The sequence below is a fragment of the Lissotriton helveticus genome, chromosome 10 (assembly GCF_964261635.1).
Source record: "Lissotriton helveticus chromosome 10, aLisHel1.1, whole genome shotgun sequence".
NCBI lineage: Eukaryota > Metazoa > Chordata > Amphibia > Caudata > Salamandridae > Lissotriton > Lissotriton helveticus.
In genome coordinates, this window is record NC_136071.1 from 1,041,126,169 (window position 1) to 1,041,152,279 (window position 26,111).

The 26,111-nt window shown below is 40.8% G+C and overlaps 1 protein-coding gene across 1 annotated transcript in view; it reads left to right on the forward strand.

The window, feature by feature from the left end:
* MALRD1 (MAM and LDL receptor class A domain containing 1) overlaps positions 1-26,111 on the forward strand; it is a 2,679,189-nt gene that overhangs the window by 232,813 nt on the left and 2,420,265 nt on the right. Inside the window, exon 6 of the mRNA XM_078663745.1 lies at positions 23,051-23,194. Within this exon, the coding sequence (XP_078519871.1) occupies positions 23,051-23,194 (144 nt within the window). The remainder of the gene's footprint in view (positions 1-23,050; positions 23,195-26,111) is intronic.

Consider the following 26,111-nt stretch of genomic DNA (forward strand, 5'->3'; position numbering starts at 1 on the left):
ACAGACTACATGAACAAATACGTAGGAGTCAAATCCGTGAGGAAATCACCCATCCCCTTGATTCAAACAGATAGGAGGATAATTAGCATATGACCACAGTGTGAACGCCTATCAGTAGGCCATAAGTGAAAACTATAGGGATACGCAGTCAGTCACCTATAAAGAAACAATGTACAGCTTATCATATTGTATACGTTTCACAGCTTTAAACAAGACCACAGGTTTTTTCTTTCAACGCAACCAAAATTACTATGCACAGCTGCAATCAGGCGCATCTCAACCTATCCCGTTCCCCATGACCACTTCATATGGATCCTCGGTACACATTGCTTATCAAAAGCCATATTGTCCCCTTAAAGACAGAGTTCACTACCATTCTCGGCCCCAGGGTTCCTCTCCCTCATTTATCACCAATCCCACAACTGTTAACTGACCAAAGCACGCCATCTCATAGCTCAATAAGCGACAAAGGCCACCTGTAAAAGCTCTCAAGCCTTCTGATAAATGGGCTGCAGCTACAAATGATGGACAGAATGCTGAATGGATCAAACATTCACCCCTAGTGAAGAGATCTGGGTTAAATCCGTCTTTCTTTTTCTCACTATGCCACCCCAGTTTGGACCCAGTAAAGCGAAAATCAGTCATGACCCTGCTCCTCATGGGAAAAGTCAAGCCCAAACTGCCAAGCTGGGTTGTCCCTGTACCAGAAACAAACCTCCTGGGACCGGTTTTGGGGTACCACCCCTCACCAGCCAGGCCAGCTTGAGTCTAGTAATAATAATAATTATAATAATAATAATAATAATATTAAGTCTAGTGGCACAGTGAGCAAGGAGCTCAAGACTGGGCAAACCCATCCCACTTAGAGTGAAAAGTGCTGTGGCAACAAATGATGGACGCAATGCTGAATGAATCAAACATTCACCCCAGTAAAGAAATCTGAGTTAAATCCATCATTCTTTTTCTCACTACGACACCCCAGTTTGGAGCCAGCCATATACAAATCAGTCATGATCCTGCTTCTCATTAAAAGCAGCCCAGCCTGAAATGCCAAGCAGGGTCCTCTATGGACCAGAAAGATGCATTCCTGGGACCGGATTCGGGGTAGCACACCTCACGAGCCAGGCTAGCTTGAATCCAGGGCACACCATGCAAGGGACCCTTGTCCATCATTTGTTCTTTTTGCATTTGTCATCCCGAGTGGGAGGGGTATGCCCAGACGGGGGTCCCGTGCTTTCTATACCACTGGAGCCAAGCTAGCCTGGCTGAAATGGTGTGATACCCCAAAACCGGTCTCTAGGATGCTTGTTTCTGGCTGATCTTCATATGGTTGGGTTTAAACTGGAATGGCATGAGGAGCAAACAAATTATGGGTTTTTGGCCCAGATCCCTGTACTGGGGTGAATTTTTGACATTGTTCAACATTCTGCCCATCATTTGTTCTTTTTGCATTAGTCACCTTAAGTGTGACTGGTAGGTCCTGATGTGGGTCCCATGCTCTTCATGCCACTGGAGTCAAGTTAGTCTGGCTAATGAGGGGTGATACTCCGAAACCAGTCCTAGGATGCTTGTTTCTAGTCCAGGGAGGACCTGTCCTGGCAGATTGGCTGGACTGTTCCCATGGAGAGCAGGGTCAAGAGTGGTTTGCATAGGGGCGTGATTAAACTGGATGGCATGGGGAGTAAAATAAATATGGATTTAGACCCAGATCTCTGTACTGGGGTGAATGTTTGACATTCTTCAGCATTCTGTTCATCATTTGTTCTTTTTGCTTCTGTGAAATCAAGGCAGCCATGAGCCACCCATTGGATTACTCTTTAATCAAGGTCCCTATATATGATCAACAAAATCGCACCACAAGGACTAAGCCCTGTTCAACAGCACCACCCATGTTGTCACACTCACTGCTGGTATCAGCAAATAGGATCTACCCGAGCCCCATCTGCGTACTCGCAGCTGCTTCCATTTGAAGCACCAGCAGGGCATGTCCCCCTTGATATGGAGACACTAGAGCGCTGCTCAACCACTGGGGCCACACTGGGAGGATTTAAATGAAACGCACCCGCCCACAGGATCCTTTATACTAATTACTGGTCTAACCCTGGTGGGCCACTTATTCTCATGAGGGCATCTAAAAGATGCTTGAAATGTTAACCTGCTGATATAAAGTGTGATATTGCCACACAGGGTAGAGTAAGTGGGAGGGGCACTCCAGATGTACTACCCAAACGGAGGTTCCATCTCTTAATCAAGGAGTACATATTGTGGTGGTTGAGCAAATACCTAACCACAGAGTTTATGGCATTCAACCACATCAATAAAGGCCCCCTGGTCTGTCTGCTCGGAAAAAGTCCAGTGTGCTTCTTTCCTAAACAGTGCCTCTTCTGCTCCCACACATCCTTGGTCCATTTGTTCAAGGACCATCCAATTGCAATTTTGGGGTGCATGTCCTGTTTCCTGGAAATGTTTTACTAGGCGAGTCGTGAGCTTTCCTGACCTGAATGTGTTGATGCGCTCCTGGATTCTAACTTTCACCTTATGAGTGGTTAGTCTGATATAATCTGTGCCACATCCACAGGTTAGTCCATCCAAAACATAACTGGAGTTGCAATTAGTGAACATGGTTTGGAGCCAGCTGCAGCCATTATTAAGTACAATGCTTTTCGAGGCTGCAGTCAATTTACAAACGTTGCAGCCATCACATGGGAAATGTCTGGATTGCATATTAGGAGAAATCTTCTGTCGATCTCTGGGATGTGAGTGGACCAGTCTATCCCTTAGATGTGGGGCTTGTCGAAAAGCGAGCCATGGCTTTATCATTTTGTTAGAGCCAACACCAGGTAAAAGCCATTTGTTTCTTATGTTCTCTCTGACTCTGGTAGAGAAATGATCAAATTTAGAGATGACTGGAATTCAAGGTCTATTCTTTTTTCTGTTTTTCTTCCAGTAGTGCTGCATGAGGTGTGTTCAGAGCACTTTTTGGCGCCTGATTTACCAATCTAGTCAGGTTGGTCCTTTGATTCAAGCGCTCTGCCAGCACCATGGATTGGGTGGCAAATGTTTTCACTTCAATGCAGTTCCTTCTGTACCTAAAGAACGGGCCCACGAATTTTAGGGAATATTCCAATCATGTAAAAGTGAGCTAACTGGTAAGAAACTGCCAATTAGTTACTGGCTGGTTGCCTACATGAGGCACATCTTGTATATTGCATTATAATTTCACACAGTTCTATGGTGGATTGACGTGGTGATTTTTCGGCACTGGGCTTCTTTTAAATGCGAAGCACACATAGGGATTGTCTCTAGATGGATACTAGAACAGAACCCTCCATGAATGGATGATTGGGGGATCCCCTAGATGAAGAATTGAATGTGTCTGTTGTACCAAGCGCTTTGTTGAAATTGAACAATGTATTTGTCCATTGGGAAACATTGTAAACGTCCACATCAGATTATGCTGTCATTTAAGAAGGTACATTTTAGAGGACTTTGGACATGTCTGGGTCCTATAAGAAGGGGTGTGTCATTGCGTTGTTTAGTTTTGTTATCATTTGGGAAATTACAAGAAAAGCATGCCAATTGTGTGGAATCTGGCTCCCTTTTGTCATGCTTCAAGTTCTCTGAGAAGGGCTTACCTATGGTAAACAAGCCATTCATGACACTAATATGACACTAGCTTTAGCATAAAATGTCTCTTGGCAAGACATTTTCAACATCAGCCAGTCTCCGTCTGGGAATTATACAAATGTTATGAGCATAACTACAATGTTGGATGGCATACACATAACCCACTTTTTTATCAGCATCTTTTAAAAGAGGGAGACATTGTTTTTTAGCAAGCTAGACATTGCAAATAACATGAGATTCAACAAATTATTTTTTGGGTTTGAAGAGATTGACCTCTTTAGTGGATTGATGCCACAATGTATTCTTAAGTGTGTCTAGCTTTTGGCATGCAGCTAGGTCTGTAGGAGAATGTCTTAATTTTAGGTGCTGCAATTGCAGTTCCCTAAGAGGATGTATATTCTATTCTTGGTTGTTAATTTTATGCTGAACAATCTTTATTCTTCATGAAGGGTTTGTTCATTTATAGATGACTGCCCTCCTTATCTGGGGAAACATTATTTGCAGGGAATCATAGTCATAGCATCAAGCTTGGTCCGTCACAGTACACCTCTCCTATGAATATATATTTGCACTCCTCAATTTATAATATTTGCCCCTGTCTGAAATAATCGTAGCGAATAAATCTTTATCCATCAGCAGCTATGGACAGCAGATATCTTCTTGATGCTTGCCTGATGATCTACTCATTTTAAACATATATGCTAATATTTATTTATTTATTTATTTATGGGTTTATATAGCGCTAGAATTGACTCCCGAAGGAGTATCTCTGCGCTCAGAACAACAGAATGGGGAGTTAATGGTCCTAGAGTGTTCACTGAGTTGGAAACTAAAAGGTTTTTAACAATTTCCTAAAAATAAAGTGTTCAGTACATAACCTAAGGGTGGCAGGAAGTTCGTTCCAAAGGCGAGGGCCAAGGTAAGAGAGAGCCTTTCCTCCCAATCTTGCCCTCCTAATGGGGGGGACTCGGAGAAGTGACTTGTTGCTGGAATGGAGAGCACGTGCTGGAACATAGGGGGAAAACTTCTCCGCCAGATAAGGGAGATACATGTTTTGGAGAGCTCTGTGAATGACACAATATGTTTTAAATTTTATCCGTTGGCGGATAGGCAGCCAGTGGAGCTTTTCCAAAAGAGGGCGCAATGGTGATCTGGGAGGTGCGTTCTGGACTAGCCTTGCTGCTGTATTTTGGACTACTTGAAGTCTGCCAAGTAAGCTGTCATTAGCCGAAATCAGTAGCCCATTGTAATAGTCCAAGCGACTAAGCACTAAAGCTTGGACCAGTGTTTTCCGGGTAGAGTCCGGAAGTAGTGGGAACACTCTTCAGAGTAATCCAATGACATGAAAACAAGATCCAGCTACCTAATTAACTTGCTCTTTTAGAGTTAGGCCTTGGTCTAATCGCATACCCAAGTTCTTCACTACCTGCTTAGGGATAGGGATGGGGCCCAGATCTGATGGCCACCAATCCGGCGTCCATAGCAGCAGGGCCTCCCCAAAGAGCATCACTTCCGTTTTCCCTACATTGCACTGCAAGAAGTTAGAAGCCATCCACTGTGCAACAGCTCACATACCATCAGAGAAAGTCTGTTGAACCGCCATAGTTAACGTACTAAATGGAAAAAGAAGCTGCGTGTCGTCAGCATACGACACGGGAATAAACCCGTATGACCTCGTGAGACTGGCGAGGGGGGCAACATAAATGTTGAAGAGTGTAGGGTTCAAGCAAGAGCCCTGAGGAATCCCCTTAGTCAGCTCCAGAGGTGCAGAGCGAAACGAACCAACGTTAACACTCTGCGTGCGACCAGATAGAAAGCTTCTCATCCATGACAGTGCCGAGCCCCCAAATCCCACCTCTTCCAAACGTCTGAGCATGATTTCATGGGAGATCGTGTCGAACGCTGCGGACAGGTCCAACAGCACCAGAATCATAGAATGCCCTTTATCCAGGGACATTCTGATGTTATCAGTGGATCACTGACAGAATATCGACAGTCACAATATCGAGATGACAAAATATCGAGGTCAAAATATCGACTACAAAATATCGACTTCCTATCTTCAAACAGGTAAGTACAAAAATATCGACTCCAAAATATCGAGTGTAAAAAATATAGACTGTCAAAATATCGAATTTTTTAAATGTCTTAAAAGTAATTTAAAAGTAATATAATAATAAATGAAATTGTTTTTAACTTATTTAAAATACTTAAATAAACGTAACATTAAAAAATAATTAATATGACTTACATTTTTTATTTATTTTTAATACATATATATATATATATATATATATATATATATACATATATATATATATATATACATATTATTAACAAAACATATACAATATTTTTACCGTAGGATAGCAAGAGGTTTAAATTTACTGTAACGACTCCAGTGAGTGCAACAGAAGGGAAAGCGTCGGATAGCGTAGGGGTAAAAATTACTATTCCCACTCCAGAGAGTGCAACAGTAGGGAAAGCGTTGGATAGAGTAGGGGTAAAAATTACTATTCCCACTCCAGAGAGTGCAACAGTAGGGAAAGCGTTGGATAGCGTAGGGGTAAAAATTACTATTCCCACTCCAGAGAATGCAACAGTAGGGAAAGCGTTGGATAGCGTAGGAGTAACAATTACTATTCCCACTCCAGCGAGTGCAACAGTAGGAAAAGCGTTGGAAAGCGTAGGGGTAAAAATAACTATTCCCACTCCAGAGAGTGCAACAGTATGGAAAGCGTTGGATAGCGTAGGGGTAAAAATTACTATTCCCACTCCAGAGAGTGCAACAGTAGGGAAAACGTTGGATAGCGTAGGGGTAAAAATTACTATTCCCACTCCAGAGAGTGCAACAGTAGGGAAAGCGTAGGTTAGCGTAAAGGTAAAAATTACTATTCCCACTCCAGAGAGTGCAACAGTAGGGAAAGCGTTGGATAGCGTAGGGGTTAAAATTACTATTCCAACTCCAGAGAGTGCAACAGTAGGGAAAGAGTTGGATAGCGTAGGGGTAAAAATTACTATTCCCACTCCAGAGAGTGCAACAGTAGGGAAAGATTTGGATAGCATAGGGGTTAAAGTTACTATTCCCACTCCAGAGAGTGCAACAGTAGGGAAAGAGTTGGATAGCGTAGGGGTAAAAATGACTATTCCCACTCCAGCAAGTGCAACAGGAAAGCGTTGGATAGCGTAGGGGTAAAAATTACTATTCCCACTCCAGAGAGTGCAACAGTATGGAAAGCGTTGGGTAGCGTAGAGTAAAAAATACTATTCCCACTTCAGAGAGTGGAACAGTAGGGAAAACGTTGGATAGCGTAGGGGTAAAAATTACTATTCCCACTCCAGAGAGTGCAACAGTAGGGAAACCGTTGGATAGCGTAGGGGTTATAATTATTATTCCAACTCCAGAGAGTGCAACAGTAGGGAAAGAGTTAGATAGCATAGGGGTAAAAATTACTATTCCAACTCCAGTGAGTGCAATAGTAGGGAAAGTAAATACTTCATATACAAATATAAATAACATAAATAGTAATACCAATTACAAAATAATTAAAATATTTTACAATTGTATAAAATATATTAAATAATTATTTATAAATACAAATTAAAATTATTTAATTATAAAAATTACCTACTAATACTAATTAATTACCTATTAACAATAAATTAATTTACAATTTAAAAATTATTCAATTCATTTTAATTATCAATTATATTTTAATTAATTACCTATTAAAAATTAATTAACAATTAATTCTAAATAAATACCAATAAATTAAATGACATATTTAATTATTTATGATTAAATTACTTCCCACCCGATTTCCCTATAAACCCACAACCCGCTACAGAAAATAATTTATTAAAATTAACATATTTATCAATTAATCAATTAAAATTATTTAACGATTATATTTTAATTAATTACCAATTATTATTTAATTAACAATTAATTCAAAATAATTAACAATAAATAAATTAACATATTTAATTAATTATAATTAAATTACTTCTCACCCTATTCCCCTATAAACCCACAACCCGCTACAGAAAATAATTTAATAAAATTAACATATTTATCAATTAATCAATTATAATTAATTACCAATTATATTTTAATTAATTACCAATTAATAAGTAATTAACAATTAATTCTAAATAAATATCAATAAATATATTTAACAAATGTAATTAATTATAATTAAATTACTTCCCACCCTATTCCCCTATAAACCCACAACCCGCTACAGAAAATAAATTACTAAAATTAAAATATTTATCAATTATAATTAATTACCAATTATATTTTAATTAATTACCAATTAATAATTAATTAACAATTAATTCTAAATAAATATAAATAAATAGTTTAACATATTTATTTAATTATAATTAAATTACTTCCCACCCTATTTCCCTATACACCCACAACCCGCTACAGATTTATATTACACAAAAAATAAAAAATAATATTAACTTACCTTAAATTCGATATTTTTGTTGTCTATATTATGTCTAGTCGATGTTATGTCCATTCTATATTTTTGATTCGATATTATGTCCATTCTATTCGATATAAATTTTATCTAGTCGATATTTTTGTTGTCTATATTATGTCTAGTCGATATTATGTCCATTCTATATTTTTTACTCGATATTCTGTCTAGTCGAAATAAAAAACTCGATATTATGACTGCACACTGTTATCAGTCACAGAAAGAAGTGCCGATTCGGTGCTTTAGTTGGGCCTGAAACCGGACTGGGAATGATCTAAACCTCCTGTTAGTTCGATAAATTTCGACAGATGGATGTTGACATGTTTCTTCAGGACAGGTACTAGACAGGTAGACTGACACAGTGGTGAAAGTCATAATTAAAAAAGAATGAAAAAGGTGGAGATGACAACACATCTGAGTCTTTTTTAATTTTTAGGACTTTTTTTGAAGCCTGGAATAATAGTGGCAGTGGCCCTGCCAAGCTCTCATCATACTGACAACTGTGTGTACTTAAAAAGCAATGGCCATGATAAACATAAAAATGGTTATTTCAGTCTCACTAGTGACCCAGTTATTGTTAGCATGATGTTGGCATATTAGTCAAATAGGTGGCCTTTCTTGCATAGTAGTTGCTCTCCTTCAAGTACCCTGGAATATCGGCGGCCATACTGCTTATGTCGTGTTTATGCTTGGATTCTGACAACTGCTTCAATCATTGGGGGCTTAAGTGACAAATACGAATATGTGACGTTATCCCGCAACTTTTTTACCGCATACCATGACCCCACATTTATAACAACGCAGGTACAATGTTTACCGACAAATACTATTTCATGATGACTATTCTTAAAATCTCATTGAGGAACTTGACCATGTAAAGCAGAATCGGTCCCTGAAGTATAATAGTAATCATGGGGCAGTTAATACAAAAAAAGAGAAGTTAGCAATTGATTAATCATGCTACAGGTGAGAAGAGGTGTGGCGCCGCGGCCAAGGCGACTGACGCTGGAATCTGGGGACCACGGTTCGATTCCCGGCTCCGGCGGCAGGTTAGCCCAGCACCATGTGACTCTGGGCAATAGCTCGCTTAATCTTCCCGACGGCCCCCCAGCGCCTAGAGACCCTTACGGGTGATTGTGCGCTTTACAAATGTGGACTTTAACTTTAACTTTTACCTTAATGCCAGGAAGGATAAAAACCTGCTAACGAAGGCAGGGACACTGTGCTGTGGATGAGCACCATTATGCAATAACCAGCACTATGTCTTGATGACATTAGGTATACTCCAGTAGTGGCCAAGAGAAACCAGAAGTCCTCAAAAAGAAAAGATTAACCACAAATGGAAGACTGATATCCACACTCACACACAACTTACACAGGAAAACACACACACACACGCAAATACACACACACACACACACACGTAAATGCTCACATTCTCATTCATTTTATTCACTATAACACAATATCTTAAATTCCTGTACTCCATGTTTTGTGAATTTCTCGAAAATTCACAGTAATAAATTACACAATTTCACTCATCCTTAATTTAGATTTTGGGGAAGCATGAGGCATCACCTGGCTCCACTGCAAGAAACCTTTGACTGCTGGCTCATAAACAACACGTCAGTCTGTCAAAGTATGTCAGAAGGCACTCTGGGTGTAATATTTGACATCATTTTGTTATTCGAGGCAGTCATGAAAAGCATGTATGTTTAAAAAAAAGTAGTTTGTCAAGTGGTGCCATAAAACATGCCACTAATTTACCCTACGTAACTATTTAAAGGACTAATAATCTAAGAGTTTCTAAGATCACCCCTTATCAAAATGTATATTCAAGAACTCACTACTCTGTCTCAAATTCCAATCCATCATGAACAACCAATAAATCAGCCAACCCCCGGCATCCCAGTTCTGCCCCACCTCCGGTGTTAGTATTTTCATTTCATTTTACTAACCTGTGCCGATTTCTACAATATCCTTGTATTAAAGAAGACAAAGCAAAACTCTAATGTCATCCACTAATATATTTAGAAACTAAGATGTCAGCGAAGGTTGCTCATATTTAGGGGTCCATTAGGATGGCGGGCGGACTTTTTCCGCCCGCCACCCTAACGGAGATCGGGACCGCCCGCCTAAAGGGCGGGGGTCCCGACATTGGCATTAGGATGCGCCCGCCACGGTGGCGGGCGCATTCCTCAAGTTAACATTGTGGCGGGCGGTGCTCACTGCACCGCCTGCCACAATGTCAAAAACAAATGCACGCATTTGCATAATTAAAGCGGCAGGCACCACGCGGTGCCTGCCGCTGCGATTATGCAAATGCAGGGGGGTACCACCCCCCTTTGCCCATCACTCTGGGGGCCCACAGGGGGCCCCCGCAGCAATCACCGCCTGCCTTTCCGTGGCGGCATTGCCGCCGCAGAAAGGCCCCTAATTTCAGCCATCGTAATATGGCTGGCGGTGTCCATTGGACACAGCCACCATATTATTCCATCACGACCGCGGCGGTAAAGCGGCGGACGGTCTTTCCATCCGCCGCTGTCCCCCCCGCCATCCTAATATGGCGGGGGGATCCAGGCATTGGTGTCGGGCGGATTGCCTCCGCCAGGCCGGCGGTGGCCACCGCCAGCCTGGCGGAGGCAATCCGCCCGACATCATAATGGGCCCCTAAGTTTCCACTCTTCTAAGTATCTCTTTTTACAGAGGATTCATTCTAAAGTGTGGGCAGGCAAGGAATTCAGGACTTCATGTAGTAACATTAGATTCACAAAAAGTGACTGCAAATTTATCACCAACTTTTTTGAATCCAAGTTGACCTACGTACCTAGTAAGGGCAGGTTGCAAAATCCCCATTTGTAGTGGGTCGTAATCCGAGACACGTCATGAAAACTAATGATGTTCTGTCCAAATATTTACTCTATCTCCCTAGTACAGATAAAGGATTTATTTATGATCAGTTGTATATTACTCAGACTCACAGGGGTGGGACTCCTGCTCAAACGCTCTGTGCCACTTGAGGAACGCTGGGTGGGGCATGACACTCAAGGCAAATATGTGGCATTTTCTGGATCCTGACAGGGAGCAACTGTCAATGTCTGCCCGGTGTGTGTCCCACTGCTCTTACATGGGGTACCCTCTCACTGGTGAGTGCCCTCTTGTTGGAAATGCTGTATGGAATTCTGGTGATGGGTGGAGATATGAATGCAGTGGTGGATCCAGGGCCAGATAAAGAGTCTGGCTCTAAACTCAAAGAGGAGTGGGGGCTACTGGGACAGTTTGTGGAGGCATTAGGGTTGGTGGAACACTGGTGGCTCCATCATCCTCTTGTAAGACACCTTACCTTCTATTTGGTGCCCCATGGCAGCCTCTCCCACCTAGACCATCTGTATACACAACAGTTAAATTCTGGTAGATTCAAGCATGTGCTGCTTTATGCGAGCGTTGTATCGGATCACTCCCCAGTAGGAGTAACATTAGAAGGGCCTACATTGGAATTTGTCCTGCCAGCGAGGATTGATCCTTGGTTTTTGAAAGACTGGGAACTCAAGGACACAGTTGAGGAGCAAACCGATCTCTAATTCAAGGAGAATACAGGGACAGTGGATTACAGTGGTGTATTGTGGGAGGTGTTCAAGGTGGTCCTGAGGGTAAAGGACCAGGCACTTATTGGGGGGATAAAGAAGACCATTGTCTCAAATGCACTGAGGCTGAATCAGAGGTTTTGGCCCTTGAAGCGAACGTAGAGAATGGGGAGACTGAATATCTTACCATATATGGTGCTGTAAGCAACAGGAACTCAGTGAATTGGTAGAACATAGGGCATGTAGACATGCACTTGCAATATAGAGGCAACTATACAACATGAGAGATAAAGCAAATTGATTGCTGGCTTGGCTTGATAGTTGAGACAAGGAGTGGTCCTGGGTCTTGGAAGGGAAGGACGAGCTTGGAGTGACTAAAATGGCAAACTGCTCAATAGCCAATGCCTTCACCACTTATTACAAAAGGTGGTATGAGTCTACAATGACTAGAACAATGGAAGATTGTATTGATTTTTTATGAGAACTACCCTTGGTTGAGTTTACCATGGAAGATAACGAGGAAGACTGTATTGATTTTTTACGAGACTTTCCCGCAACTGAGCATACCAAGGAAGACAGGGAGGCGCTGGATGCCGATCTGACTGAGGACGAACTCCCAGCGGCATTGCAGGCTTTACAATCTGGGAAGGCCTCGGGCTTGATGGCCTGCCAGTGGAATTATATAAGGGGATAGTGTGGCCCCACACATGCTGGCAATGTTTCTTGAAGCGCGAGATGGGGGGATTAAAGGGTAGCCACAGTGGTGGTGACAAACAAGAAAGGCAAGCTGCCTACAGAATGTGGTTCCTATAGACCCATATCTCAGTCCGGTGATATGCTGCAGCTCAGTACCCGCCTGATTATACAGCACATATTTGGAATGCTCCACAAGATGGGAGGACTTAAGGCAGACACTGCACTGGTGATGTCCTTTGATGCCAAATTGCATTCGACAGTACAGAGTGGGACTATATGCTTGCTATGCTAAGAAGAAAGGGACTGGGCCTGAGGGTTTGTGCTTGGGTCAGACTACTGTATTAAGAGCCGATGGCCAGAGTGTGGGTCAATGGAGCAGTTTCCAGAATCTTCTCCCTTCTTAGAGGTACTAGGCAGAGATGCCCCCTCTCTCCCATGCTCTTTGCTATGGTTCTCTAACAGCTCGCGGCATCGGTGAGACAGGACCCATTGCGATGGGGAGTAGTGCAGTGTCGGAGAAGTGGGAGGAGTGCATTTCCTTGTACACCAACAACATTCTATTATATATCTCCAGACTCACCCTTTTCAGTGGCAGAATCTTACTCATATTCAATCTCTTCTGTAGCTATTCCAGTCATAGTATTAACTGAGCAAATGTGTTGGTCTTCCTGCTGGTGGGCGGAGAGTTGCACCTCCGGTGGTCCTGCCCTGCCTCAGTAGTGAGGGAAAGTTTATATCTGGGGTAACACATTACCCGTGATCCACAGGACTTTATACACCTAAACCTGAGACCACAATTGAACTAACTGAAGGGTAATGTCTAGCACTGGGGTAACTTGCTGTTGACATTGATGGGGAAAGCAGCTTTGTATAAGATGATGTCTCTCCCACACTTGATATATGTGTTTCAAAACAAACCATTTCGGATCCCTAAAGAATTTTTTGTCAAAATTGTACATGAAGTACGGGCCTTACTGTGGCAGGGGGGTGCATCACGTATTGCGCTGTCCATGCTACAGAGGGAGGTGTACGATGGTGATATTGCAATGCCAGACAGTAGGAAGTATTATTTGGCCTCCAATTGTTAGTGGTAAATGAGTGGGTTTTTGCAGACCCACAGGAGCCTACGCATAGAGTGGACAAAAAAGTGATGGGGCACAAAGGTTATGAGGGGGTTCTATTTCAGAAAAGGAGGAAACTAGGCTTGTCCCTGCATACGCAAATAGTGGTTAGCACTTGGAGAGAGGCTACAAGGTTTTTGGGCTGGGAGGGCACCCTAACTAATATGACCCCACTGTGGAGCAGTGACATGTTGTGGGAGGTTGGGAGCCTGAGAGGGCTTTCTGGATTGGAGCTTATAGGAGTGGAGCATATGGGGGATGTGTGGCGGGCTCAGGCCTAGCTCTTGTTTGACACTTTAAAAAGTGACTTTCAGTTGAGGGAAACCAAGAGATTCAAATACCAACAACTTGGACATGCACTCACTTCGGAGGCAATTTTTGGAGGGGAAACAATTGCCGGAGGCCTGCCTTCTGGATGACCGTCTCCTCATGGAGGACATCCCAGAGCAGAAGATCTCGGTTATATATCATAAGTTGATTAACAATTTCCCGGACCCACTAGTGAGGTAGAGGGAGGCTTAGAGAGAGGATTTAGGAGCCATGGGTGATGAGGAGTGGGTGAAGGCACTTCAGAGCCCACAAGAGCTAGCTATCCGAGTTTCATACTACCTGATTCAGCTCCGAATCCTACATCGCTCTTTTACTCACGCACTTGGTTGGTAAAAATGGGGAGGGTGACAAACTCTGATTGCCTGATGGGCTGTGGTTAGGAGGGGACCTATTTTCACATTCTCTGGGGGTGCCCCAAAATACAAGATTATTGGAGGGCAATTGTAGAGACAATGTCTCAGGTGCTATCAGTTACCGTTCCATTGAATGCCAAGTGGCTGCTGCTGGCAGTAATGGAAGGGGAAAATTGGCCAAAATATCAGAATCTTTGGTTAATGCTGGCGGCGGGAGTGGTAAAACTTAACATAGCCAAGGCATGGGGTAAAAAAATAAACAGTATATTACTCTCCATAAAAAAGCACTTATTTATTATATACAAATGCAACACATTTTCATATATATTGCACTATAGCATTTGGCACAAAAATCGTAGGTTGTCTTGAGGGCCATGAAACAATTAAGGATTTTAACCAATATAATCTAGTTTCTATTTTTTCCTCATTTGGTATTGACCCAAAGTTCTCTGCGCAACACTCATCATCAATGTCATCAGTATCATTGGCCATTCAAGACTTTTGTGTTGATGTTTTGGGACTTTATACTACTGAGATTCTCCTTCTCCAGGACAATTATTGATTCTTTTGACAAATGGCCTACTATATATTCGCTATACACATCTGTTTACTCAATTGCCCTCATACAAACTATTTTTGTGGTAAAATGCAATATGTATGAAAATGTGTTGTGTTCTGTAAATAAGCAATATGTAGCTATCTATTTACTAAAACTCTTGGATGAAATGGCCCGCATACAAACTATGATTTACGGTAGAGGGTAAAATGCGATATGAATTAATGTTAGCTGTGTTCTGTAAATATTCAATGGCTTTTTATGTAGATTTTATTGGGATGAATAAAAAAATTATCATTAATAAATACTTTTTGTGTCATATGGTTGTAGAATAACTATTAAGGATAGAACATGAACCTTTCTATGAGATTCCCTAATACTCTGGGAAATTAATCAGGTATTTACAACCTCTTTTTTTATAACTGTCATTAGAACTAGGCATAAGTTCTTGAAAAAATATAATAATTGATTTCAACTGTAGTCTATACTACGAACCAGAAGGTCAGGATGCTATTGCATTACTAAGTGCCAAATATCACATCTAACCAGGTGAACTAACATTTTCGACTGTGGTATTACATGTTATTAATATAGTGAAAATGTTCATAATTAAAACTTTAAGTGAAATTAGTAACATATATCCTCCCAACTACCTTGGAATCAGCCCCAGCAGATCCTAAAAAAGCAGTTCTTCTGATCCTATATGAGGCAACGATATCTTGCGATTGGAGTGGCGTGACGGGAGCGCCCCTAATTTATGGTGACTCTCCCACTCCCCCGAACTCTAAATATGTGCTTAGTCCATGCCCCATTCTGTCTTGTTATAACATTTGCATATACAATGTTCCTCTGGGATAACTTTATTAAGCGGGTGAGTATTACCAATCTCTTGTATACATTATTACTCCAGTGGAACTGGTCCCTAAATCTGATCATTAGACATTTGTAGAAATGCTGTTCTCATTGCTTTTCTACTCCTTTAAATTCTTTTTTATTTGTTTAAGAAATTTTTATTGGTATTTTTTAAAGAGAAGACCATACATATGTCAAATATAATGGTACAAAGCACAAAAGAACATGAAGCCTAAAACATATGTATTAAGAGAAAGGAGAGGAAAGAAAAGGAGAGGAGAAGAAAGAAAGAAATTCAGGAGGAAAAGAGAAAAGAGAGGAGCATAGAAAAGAGAGAAAGAAGGAAGAAAGGGAAGAGTGAGAAGTAATACGGGTAAAACATGTGGGAATAAATTTAGATCAAACAGCTAGGAGAGTTGGAAGAAAGATATGTAGTAAAGGGGAGCCAAAGGAGATCAGATTTGATTTTTAGGGAAATAGAAGAGGAGGAAGCAATAGCGATCCTATGTTCATCACAGACGAAATTCCACCATGTATGTACAGAAAGTTTAGAGTTATCCTTCCAACACAATAAAATAACTTTAAATGCAAGAGCAATAAACAGGTCCAACAGTCTAGCAGAAGAAGATACAATATCAATCTCAGATGACAATGAACCTAGAAAAACATTCAGTAGGGATAATGAGGTGGAGCAGTGAAACATTAGCATGCAAATATTCCAAACATCTTTCCAAAATGACAAAACTGGGAGACATTCATATAACTGATGCTTAAGTGTACCTAAAACTTTAGAGCACGACCAGCATAACGGAGAGGAAGTTGAGGAAAACTTATGAATGCTAACAGGAGTAATAACAACTCTATGATAAATGAAGAACAAAGATTGAGTAATACGAGCAGAGATTGATACTTTAAACAGTTTGGACCATACACGATCCCACAACGAGACAGGAATGGAGAAATCAAGATCAATTTCCCAAGCGGTCTCTACACTTGATTTAAGGCGATCCTTAACAGTTAATGACAAAATTGTATAAACAATAGCAGCCTTAGGCTGTTTAGTTGAAAATAAAGGGTACAGTTGAGAGGTGGGAGTGAAAATGGGAAAGACATCAGGTAACGAAAGATAGGTTAAGTGTGATTGAATGGCAGACGTTATAATAGGGTATTCAGTAATAGGCGCATGCAAATATTCCAAACATCTTTCCAAAGTGACAAAACTGGGAGACATTCATATAACTGATGCTTATGTGTACCTAAAACTTTAGAGCACGACCAGCATAACGGAGAGGAAGTTGAGGAAAACTTATGAATGCTAACAGGAGTAATAACAACTCTATGATAAATGAAGAACAAAGATTGAGTAATATGAGCAGAGATTGATACTTTAAACAGTTTGGACCATACACGATCCCACAACGAGACAGGAATGGAAAAAGCAAGATCAATTTCCCAAGCGGTCTCTACACTTGATTTAAGGCGATCCTTAACAGTCGATGACACAATTGTATAAACAATAGCAGCCTTAGGCTGTTGAGTTGAAAATAAAGGGTACAGTTGAGAGGTGGGAGTGAAAATGGGAAAGGCATCAGGTAACGAAAGATAGGTTAAGTGTGATTGAATGGCAGACGTTATAATAGTGTATTCAGTAATAGACGAAGACGGCAGGTGATACATGTTTTGCAGCACATGGAAAGGGATGATAGCGTTACCATCAAAAAACTGATGGACAAGCATAATATCTTTCTCTTTCCAATATTTGAAGTAAAATGATTTGCCTTTGTACTTAAGGAATTTGTAATACCACACAACTGAGGATAAGAAACATTGGAGAGGTGAGAGGTTAGAAGAGAATGCATTATGAAGCAGTGTCTGCGAGTATTTTAAATTAGGGAATTTAGACAAAAAAGAACAGTTTGTCATAAAAACAATATGTTGGAATGAAAAACCTTTTAAAAGGGAACGCTCCAGGAGAACCCATTTAGGCACCGAGTATCTTTGAAATCATACGCTAAAGAAAAGGACTGTTTAATCAAGAAGGTGGAGTGGTAAGATTTAAAATTAGGGAAACAAACACCACCTTCATTTTTAGGACGGGTCAGTTTATGTAAAGCAATGCGAGGATGTTTGTCATTCCACAAAAATGTAATGTAAAGCGAGTTGATGCGGGAAAAATATGAATTAGGGATTTTGAAAGGGAGCATAGAGACAGTATAAAGAACATGGGGAGTAATCATCATTTTAATCGTATCCAATCTACCCCACCAGGAAAGGAATAAGGGGTCCAAATATGAAGGAGAGATTGGAGTTTCTTAAAAAGGGAATCAAAAGTAAATTTAAGAGTATCAACTAATGATGATGAGAACCATATATCAAGGTACTTAATTTTGGAGGGACACCATGCAAATTCAGTATCACTGAACATGTACTGGTAGCAGACGGCATTCAGGGGCAGAACGTCTGTTTTGGATAAATTGAGCCTATATCCCGATATGGAGGAATACAGACGCACCTCATCCAAAAAGTGTGGGAGGGAAAACGTAGGGTCAGCCATATATACCAGTACATCATCCGCATATGCGGACAATTTAATCTCAGTGGATGAAAGATTGAAGCCAACAATCTTGGGATTTGAACGGATGCTTTCTAAAAAAGTTTCCAGACAAAAAATAAATATTAAAGGAGAGAGAGGGCAAGCTTGCCGTGTGCCCCTAGATAGAGAGAAAAACTTAGAAAATTGATTATTAACAAAAATGCTGGCCCGGGGAGAGGAATAAAGAAGTTAGACCGGGGAAATGAAAGAGGGACCAAAACCAAACCATTGGAGGGTGCGGAACATCAACTACCAATTAATGCAGTCGAACGCTTTTTCCGCGTCCAATGATAAAGCTGCCATTGGAACTTTAAGATTTTTGCTTTGAGCAATAATATTGGAGAACACGCGGGCATTGTCAGCAGCAAGCCTACCCTTCACAAACCCCACTTGATCCGTTTTAACCAGATGGGGAATAACGGATTCAAGACGAGTCGCCAGAATTTTAGCAAAGATTTTGCAATCATAATTAATTAATGAAATAGGGCGGACATTTTTGCATTGTGAATGATCTTTATCAGGTTTAGGGATTATGATAATGAGTGCATCTAGAAAAGACCCAGAAGCCTTGGCATCAACAATAAAGGAATTAAACAATTGTAGGAGTTTTGGGGCAAAAAAGGCATGAAAAGCAGAATAAAACTCAACATCAGGGCCTGGCGTTTTGATTTTTTAAGTGAATTGATGGCCCGAGTGACTTCCTTGAGAGTAACATCCCTCTCCAATAGCGCAAATTCATCAGTAAGGGAAGGAGGTGGGGTAAGGGTATCAAAAAAGGAGGATAAGTTTATCTCGGAGGGGTGAGTATCATCGGTATACAGAGATTGGTAATATTTATGAAACACGTCAGCGATATCTTTATTTGACGAAACAAGTTTATTAATCAAATCATTGTATACAGGGCCTACACGTTTTCGTTCTGACTTAATTTTTAAATAATTTGCCAACATTTTCCCCGCTTTATTTTGACCACCATGAAATTTGGACTTGATTTTAAGAAGGGTATTACACGCTTCATTAGTGATAATTTTATCTAGGTCAGTTTTAGCTTGAATTAAATCCTGAAGTGCAGATGGGGATTTGGAAGAGAAGTACGAATGCTCGAGCCCTTTAATTTTCAGAAGTTGGTATTCGTACTTCCTCCTATTAAGTTTCTTTATTTTTGAGACATAAGATATAGTAAATGCCCTGAGTGCAGCCTTGAAAGCATCCCAGTTATTAGGGATAGAGGTGTCTAAAGGGTCATTAATGGCAAAAAATTCATTAAAAAACCCCTCAATTTCTTTCATGAAGACAGTATCAAATGAAAGAAATGAGTTAAATTTCAAAGACTAAATTTAGAGGAGATAAGGGAGAGGTCTAGAGAAGTATAAACAGGGGCATGGTCAGATATAAATATGGAACCAATCACAGATTTCTGAATAGAGGGAAGAAGAGATTTACTGACCATAATGTAATCAATTCTTGAACGGCTATGGTGTACATTAGAAAAAAAACTATATTCTAGCAAGTCAGGATTACACATTTTCCACAAATCGAATAAAGGACGAGAGGCAATGGCAGATTGAAAACTCTTATGGGATTTGTCAGGTTGAAACTTACTGGAAGATAATCTATCGGAGAAAGGGTCTAACCATTGGTTAAAATCACCTGCAATTACAAAGTCTGGACAGTCAATGGACGAAATCAGGACTTTAATATCTTTCCAGAATTTGGGATCCGGACGTACCGGGCCATAAATGTTTAGTAAAACCAATGTTTTATTTTGGATAATAACCTTAGCCAATGCCCATCGCCCTTCATTTTGGGAGGATATAATTTGAAGATTTAACTCTTTATGAAATAAAATAGCAACTCCCCCTTTTTTACTAACAGCAGGTGAGAATACTACTTGTCCCACCCAATGACGTTTCAACTTAAGAGATTCGACATCAGAACAATGCGTTTCCTGGAGAAAAACAACCTGCGAATTAAGTTTAGACAAGTGAGACAATACCTTTTGACGCTTGACAGGGTGACCGAGACCTCGTACGTTCCACGATACAAAGTTACACATGATGATGGGAGGGAGGGATGGGCGACAAATGGAGTAGATACACTTCAAGGAGGTAACTAAAAAAAGGGAAACAACAAACAGTCATTGACCATGGGGAGAAAACTCCGAAGATATTCACAACACTGAAGTACAATGCATTAAAAGTCAGAAAGGATAACAACAGCCAGAACAAATAAAGAAGAAGAGACCATAAAGAAGAAAGGGAACAAGTGAAAAAGGTAGAGAGAAGAATAGACAGACCAAGGCCGAAGAGCCGGACCTGAAAAGAGGAGAACAACCAATAGAGCAGGAGCGTAGATACACCAAAGAGGGGAGAATACCCCGCGAGCAGCCAAAGAAAGGACATAGATCTAAACAACGGAGGAAAAGAGAAAACCTCAAGGACAGAAACAAAAAGTAGAAGAAACAATCAAAAGAAACCAAAGTGAAGACAGGAAATGCAGCAATGGAGGACAAGAAGAAGAGAAACATTAATTATTGGTGTCCATGCCGGAGGAGGAGACACTCTGTAAATACAATAGAAGCTTTTGAGGGTCATCAAATGAACGAGTACCCCCATTATGCGTGATCTTGCAGAAACACGGATGCAGAATACCATATTGAATATTCAACTGCCTCATCAGTGAAGGAAGATTCAAGAATTCCTTGCATTCGGGCATTAGTGGCGGTCGATAGATCCTGTGAAATTAAGATATTGTGACCAGACCATTGAAGACGGCGTTTATGCCGGGCAGCCTTCAGGACAGTCATTAACTCAGTGAATTCAAGGAACAGCATAATAATGCCACGAGGCTTAGTGGCATTGGAGTTTAAACGACCCAGACGATGGGCTCTCTGATTGTTGAGAGGATTAGACGCAGATGGAAGGTCCAATAGGTCGAGTAGGAATTTCCGCAGAAAAGACACCATGTCCGCACCCTCCACATTTTCTGGAACACCATAAACGAGTAGATTATTCCTACGATTATGGTTTTCAAGGTCCTCAGTGTGTAGTGTCAATTTATGTATCTCCTGTTCCAGCAACGGAATTTTAGCAGAGGCATCCTGGATATCACTCACCCGTTGTTCCAAGTTCAAAACCTTACTCTCCATAACCATCCAGCGCTCCTCAATTTGTTTAAGCTTTTCGTTGGTGGCAGTCATAAATGGTTGGAGGCCACGAACCTCCTCCAAAATGGAGTCAAGAACAGGATTTGTGGAGGACTGAATGGGAGAAGGTGGGTCATTTTTGGGTCTTTTAGGTTTGGCTCCAGTATGTGACAGTTTCAGATTGGGTGAGACATTAGCCATATTTTCGATGAGAAAATGTGCGAAAAAGCAATATAATAGGAGGTATTGCTAGGCTAGCACTACAACCAACTCCAAAGTCCTGAACCACTAGTGTAACTTTCACTGTTGGTGTAACTTCACCGCTGACGCAAACTACACTGCTGGCATAGTCTACGTGGACTCAGAGCATAATAATACAGTATTAGTGTTACACAGTCTCAAAACGGTAGGCACAAGACGTTATAGGAACCAAAAGAACTTGAATACACATAGAAGAACTCAGGTGAAAGGGAGCCAGAACCATCCAGAAAATAAAGAGCCACCTTCATGAACCAGGGCAAATACAAGTAAAAAAAAGAAAACATGCTGCACTTCAACTTGGAGATGAAAAAAGACGAGAAAAAAGAAGCGGAACAAGCCTCCTCTGCAAGCATTGCACCCCTAAAATGGCGGCCAAAATTCCTCACACAAGCAAGGGTAATGAGGCAGAAGACTGAAAAAAAAAGGCAGGCATCCTTGAAGAAAAATCGCAGAGTAAGCCACATAGTGGGTGAACAGCATCACAGTGCAAGCAGGTGAGGAAGAAGGCGGTAAAAAAACAAAAACGGAGCGGTATGAAGCAATGTAGAAGAAAGCAGAGCCGCGGGCTCAGCGGCCCAAAATGGCGGCCGCCCGCGACTATATGAAGAGAAAATTACCGCTATCCATAAAAGGTGCAGTTCGGCAGGAAATCATGCGGCAGCAAGCACATTCTGGTCTGGACGCATTCCGCCGCAACTGCAGGTCGAAAATCCGGGAAAATAGGTGAGGAATGAGGTTTTCACGGCATCTGCGGGATTAGTCCTTCACGGAGCTCACGGGGCCGCCGTCCTCTCTCCTTGGCGCGCAAGCCACGCCTACTCCTTTAAATTCTAAACAACTTCAATTTCCTTTGTATCTTGGTCTTTTTAATGTCTTCATCTCCCTTGTTTCCTTCAACATCCTGTCCATTTTCGTCACATTTCATAGGGATAATACCCATTCTGGTTTTATTCTGCCTTATCACTATGTTGAACCTGGGATTGCTATCTATTTACTTAATTTTTTCATATTTGTCAGTCCCTCCACTCTTTTCTTATCTTTCCACTCAAGCAATCGGATGGCTTTACTCAGTTATGTATGTTATTTTCATTCTCTTCTTTTGCTCCATACACTTCAATGACCACTTCTTGCTTGCAATATGACAAGAGAGTTATTACGGGGATTGTTTTGGGATATTATCCTCGGGTGTGCCTTTACTTTTTCCTACTTACGTTCTTCTGTTCCCCGGATACATTTCTCTTGTTACTTCATCAATAAATGTTGACATATTTTAATTCCTTTGTGGACATTTATTTAAAAATACCTGTAGTATATAGGTATATACCGGTTATATATAGTTGTCTTTCGAGGTATATTGTCTCTACCCACAATTAATATGATTGTCCAAACTAAGTCGAAATAGTTGAATAAAGATGGATGTATATATTGTGTCTCCCTAGCTACAATTTGTGACTTTGAGGGGGGCATGTGTAGCTGGAGTTCAGAACCTTCTATGAAAAACATTCCATGGATTCTTAAAAAGGCAGATGGCAGTATGACATCGGACATAGCTCCTCGGGAAGACTGCAGCAACAATAACAACGGTAAGGCAAGTGCTTAAGCTAGAAATATTCATTCTGTTACACAGAGATATGGAAAAAAGTCAAAATGAAAAGCTTTGAAAATGCTTTTCTGCAACTCAGATTATTGTGATTTAAATATCTACTCACTTATGTTATAGGGTAGGAGCTAAATGTACGAAAGCTTTTTGCATTTCTAGATCGGCCTAATTGCAATTTCGGCCCAGTAAGAAATGCAAACAGCCTTTTCATATGTACAAAGGCCAAAAACCAGTTGCAATTTTACCTAGGGATTACCTATTTGCGATTCCTAAAGCACATGTACAAAACATTACCTAAATGCAAATTGGGCATTTAGGAAATGCTATTACTAACCACTGAAAGTCGATGGTAACCATGTAGAAAAATAAAAAATGCATTTAAAAATGCATATTTTAATGTGACATGAAGCACGCATAAGCCCAGGGCATATGTGCACTTACATGTGCACTACCAATTTCGGGGTGCCTATTGGGTGGTCATAAGCCTAGAGGCACATTTTGGTTTGGATCTCCTAATTTGCGATTTCCTGTTAGGAGAAAGGAGAAAGCCTACTGTTCATTCGGCATAGTTTTACTTTTTTTATGTTAAGAACAGTTATGTTTTGGTAGCCTAGCATGTGCGTTAGCTAGACATTATTAGTGTTTTTATTTGTTTTTATGTAAGAAATACTGAGATACATGAGAGGGACAAAGAGTCATTTGAAATGGAGTTTGAATCAACTTGCTTATTAGACTTTATTTTTAATGAGTCAAATACAGAGGTGGAGGAGTGTTTTATGTGAGATAACCTTTGAAATGGAATCACACCAGTCCCTTTTTTAATTGAGAAATTATACAGATATGACATGACCTTTCACAAAACAGTCATGAGAAGTGGAGGGAGGCTCCCACGCTTTCCATCTGTCCTCGTTTGTAGGAGATGAATACAGGTGGGAATGAGCTTTTAAGGGTTATCTTCTGAAATGCATCTGATCAAAGCCCTTTGTTAGGGTCTATGGGGCAGCTTTACAAGCCCCTTGCGCCACTTTTGGGTTATTTATAACATGGGGAAAATGACGCAAAAGTGGTGCAAGGGGCTTGTAAATATGCCCCTATATTTTTATGAACGAAATATAGAGATGGCAATACTGTTTACAAAACAGATTACCTAAAGGATGCAAGCTTTCACCGCATTCCCTACAACAATTATGTCCAGTTGATCCTCACAGACAAATCATTTATAGATGGCAATGTCTTGATGTACACAAAAGAAGAGCCCCTCAAAGAACTGCAAACTTTTTTCAGTTTTTGCAGTAAATTCATAATATCATATTCACAGAAAAGCAGTCTACTTCAACATTACTATGACTATCGGAAAGAATGTCTATTTAAATAGGAACATGTACCTTTGCAGAACAAGCTACCTAGGTATGAAAGACAGACGCAGCTGCCTACAATCACAGATGTTCTAACATTCTCTACATTACTTGTCCAAGACGAATACTTAAATAGTCGAACTGGCAGGAAAGGTAATTTTGCATTAAGAAAATATAATGATACTGCTGTAACATTTCTAGAGCAAACGGGACAAATAAGTGAGGGGCCACTCCATGCAGAATCACACGGACTTCAGAACTTATATGCCATTGTATACAAGGACTTGTGCACAAATCATGAGCTCGGTACCCATCCTGGTGCTAAAACACATAGTTCTGATTGTGAAAGTCATATTCCGCTGAAGAAACATTTGCATCTGGCAACATCACAATAGACATATAAACAAAGCAATTTCAAAAATGTGATATATGGGTGACCTTCCACTATCATCATGCAAGCTTCAGTAGGACTGCTCCATTTTACAGTCCTTAAACCCTTCGCCGCTGGCGGGATTCTCCTGCTGGGCTGGGGGGCGGGAGGCGCGTACAGCGCCCCCATGCTCATGACGAGGTCAGATCGTCATGAGCCACGGCGCTCCGGTGCTCATGACGAGCTGAGCTCGTCATGACCCCGCCCGTTCCAATGGAATGTTCAGCACAGCAGGGGAATCTGCCCAGCGTGCGAGCGTTCCATCTAACAGGCGCGGTCCTGACGCACCGGAGCGCCGTGGCTCATGACGAGCTGAGCTCGTCATGAGCGTCCAAGAGGTTATAACCAAGATCGAAAGCTACAGTCAATGTAAGTGGCCAACATTCCATTGACCCTCAACCACAAAAGTAGGGCACTACTTTTTATGACACTTAATAGTAAACAAACAGAAAAAAAACCATTTAATGTTACATTTTCCATGAAGGTGGTGACCTTACATCTTAGTTAATGTGGATGTTGTAGGAAATTGGATTGTTGGTTGAGTGGGGTGTGAACCAACAAATTCTGCAATGCAGGAATTACTAAAATATGTCAACTAATTCTGTCCACTCTAATGACCAAATTTGCCAATGCTTCTATTCACTCTGGAAAAAAATCAACATTTGCTCAAACATACATGACCATGAATCCCTTGTTGATTGCTGTCTGAGTTCTCATTTTCATTGCTTTTGGCAAAATACTTGAGCCTGGTGTGGTAGAACAACTCATAGCTCACCTAGAGTAGCACTACATCTTCGGCAATTTTCAATTGTGTGTCTACTCCTTCTGAGATCTGACACAACCAACATCAATGATAGATAAAATCTACTTACTATCTTGTATTAAGGGTAACCTTGTGCTACAATCCTCATTATGGGTCTCATACCAACATTGTTACGGGTAATCACAACATATTCCTAGAATAGTTTGCAATAAACTGTGGTTTTGATAGGGTGGCTCTTAAATAGTTTTCCTCATTCCTTACCAACAGGTTGCAATAAGTAAAAATTGTCTCTTTTCTGTCTAGCTCTGAAAATATTGTCTGCAGTTCCCCCAACGTGGAGTGCTGTGTCATA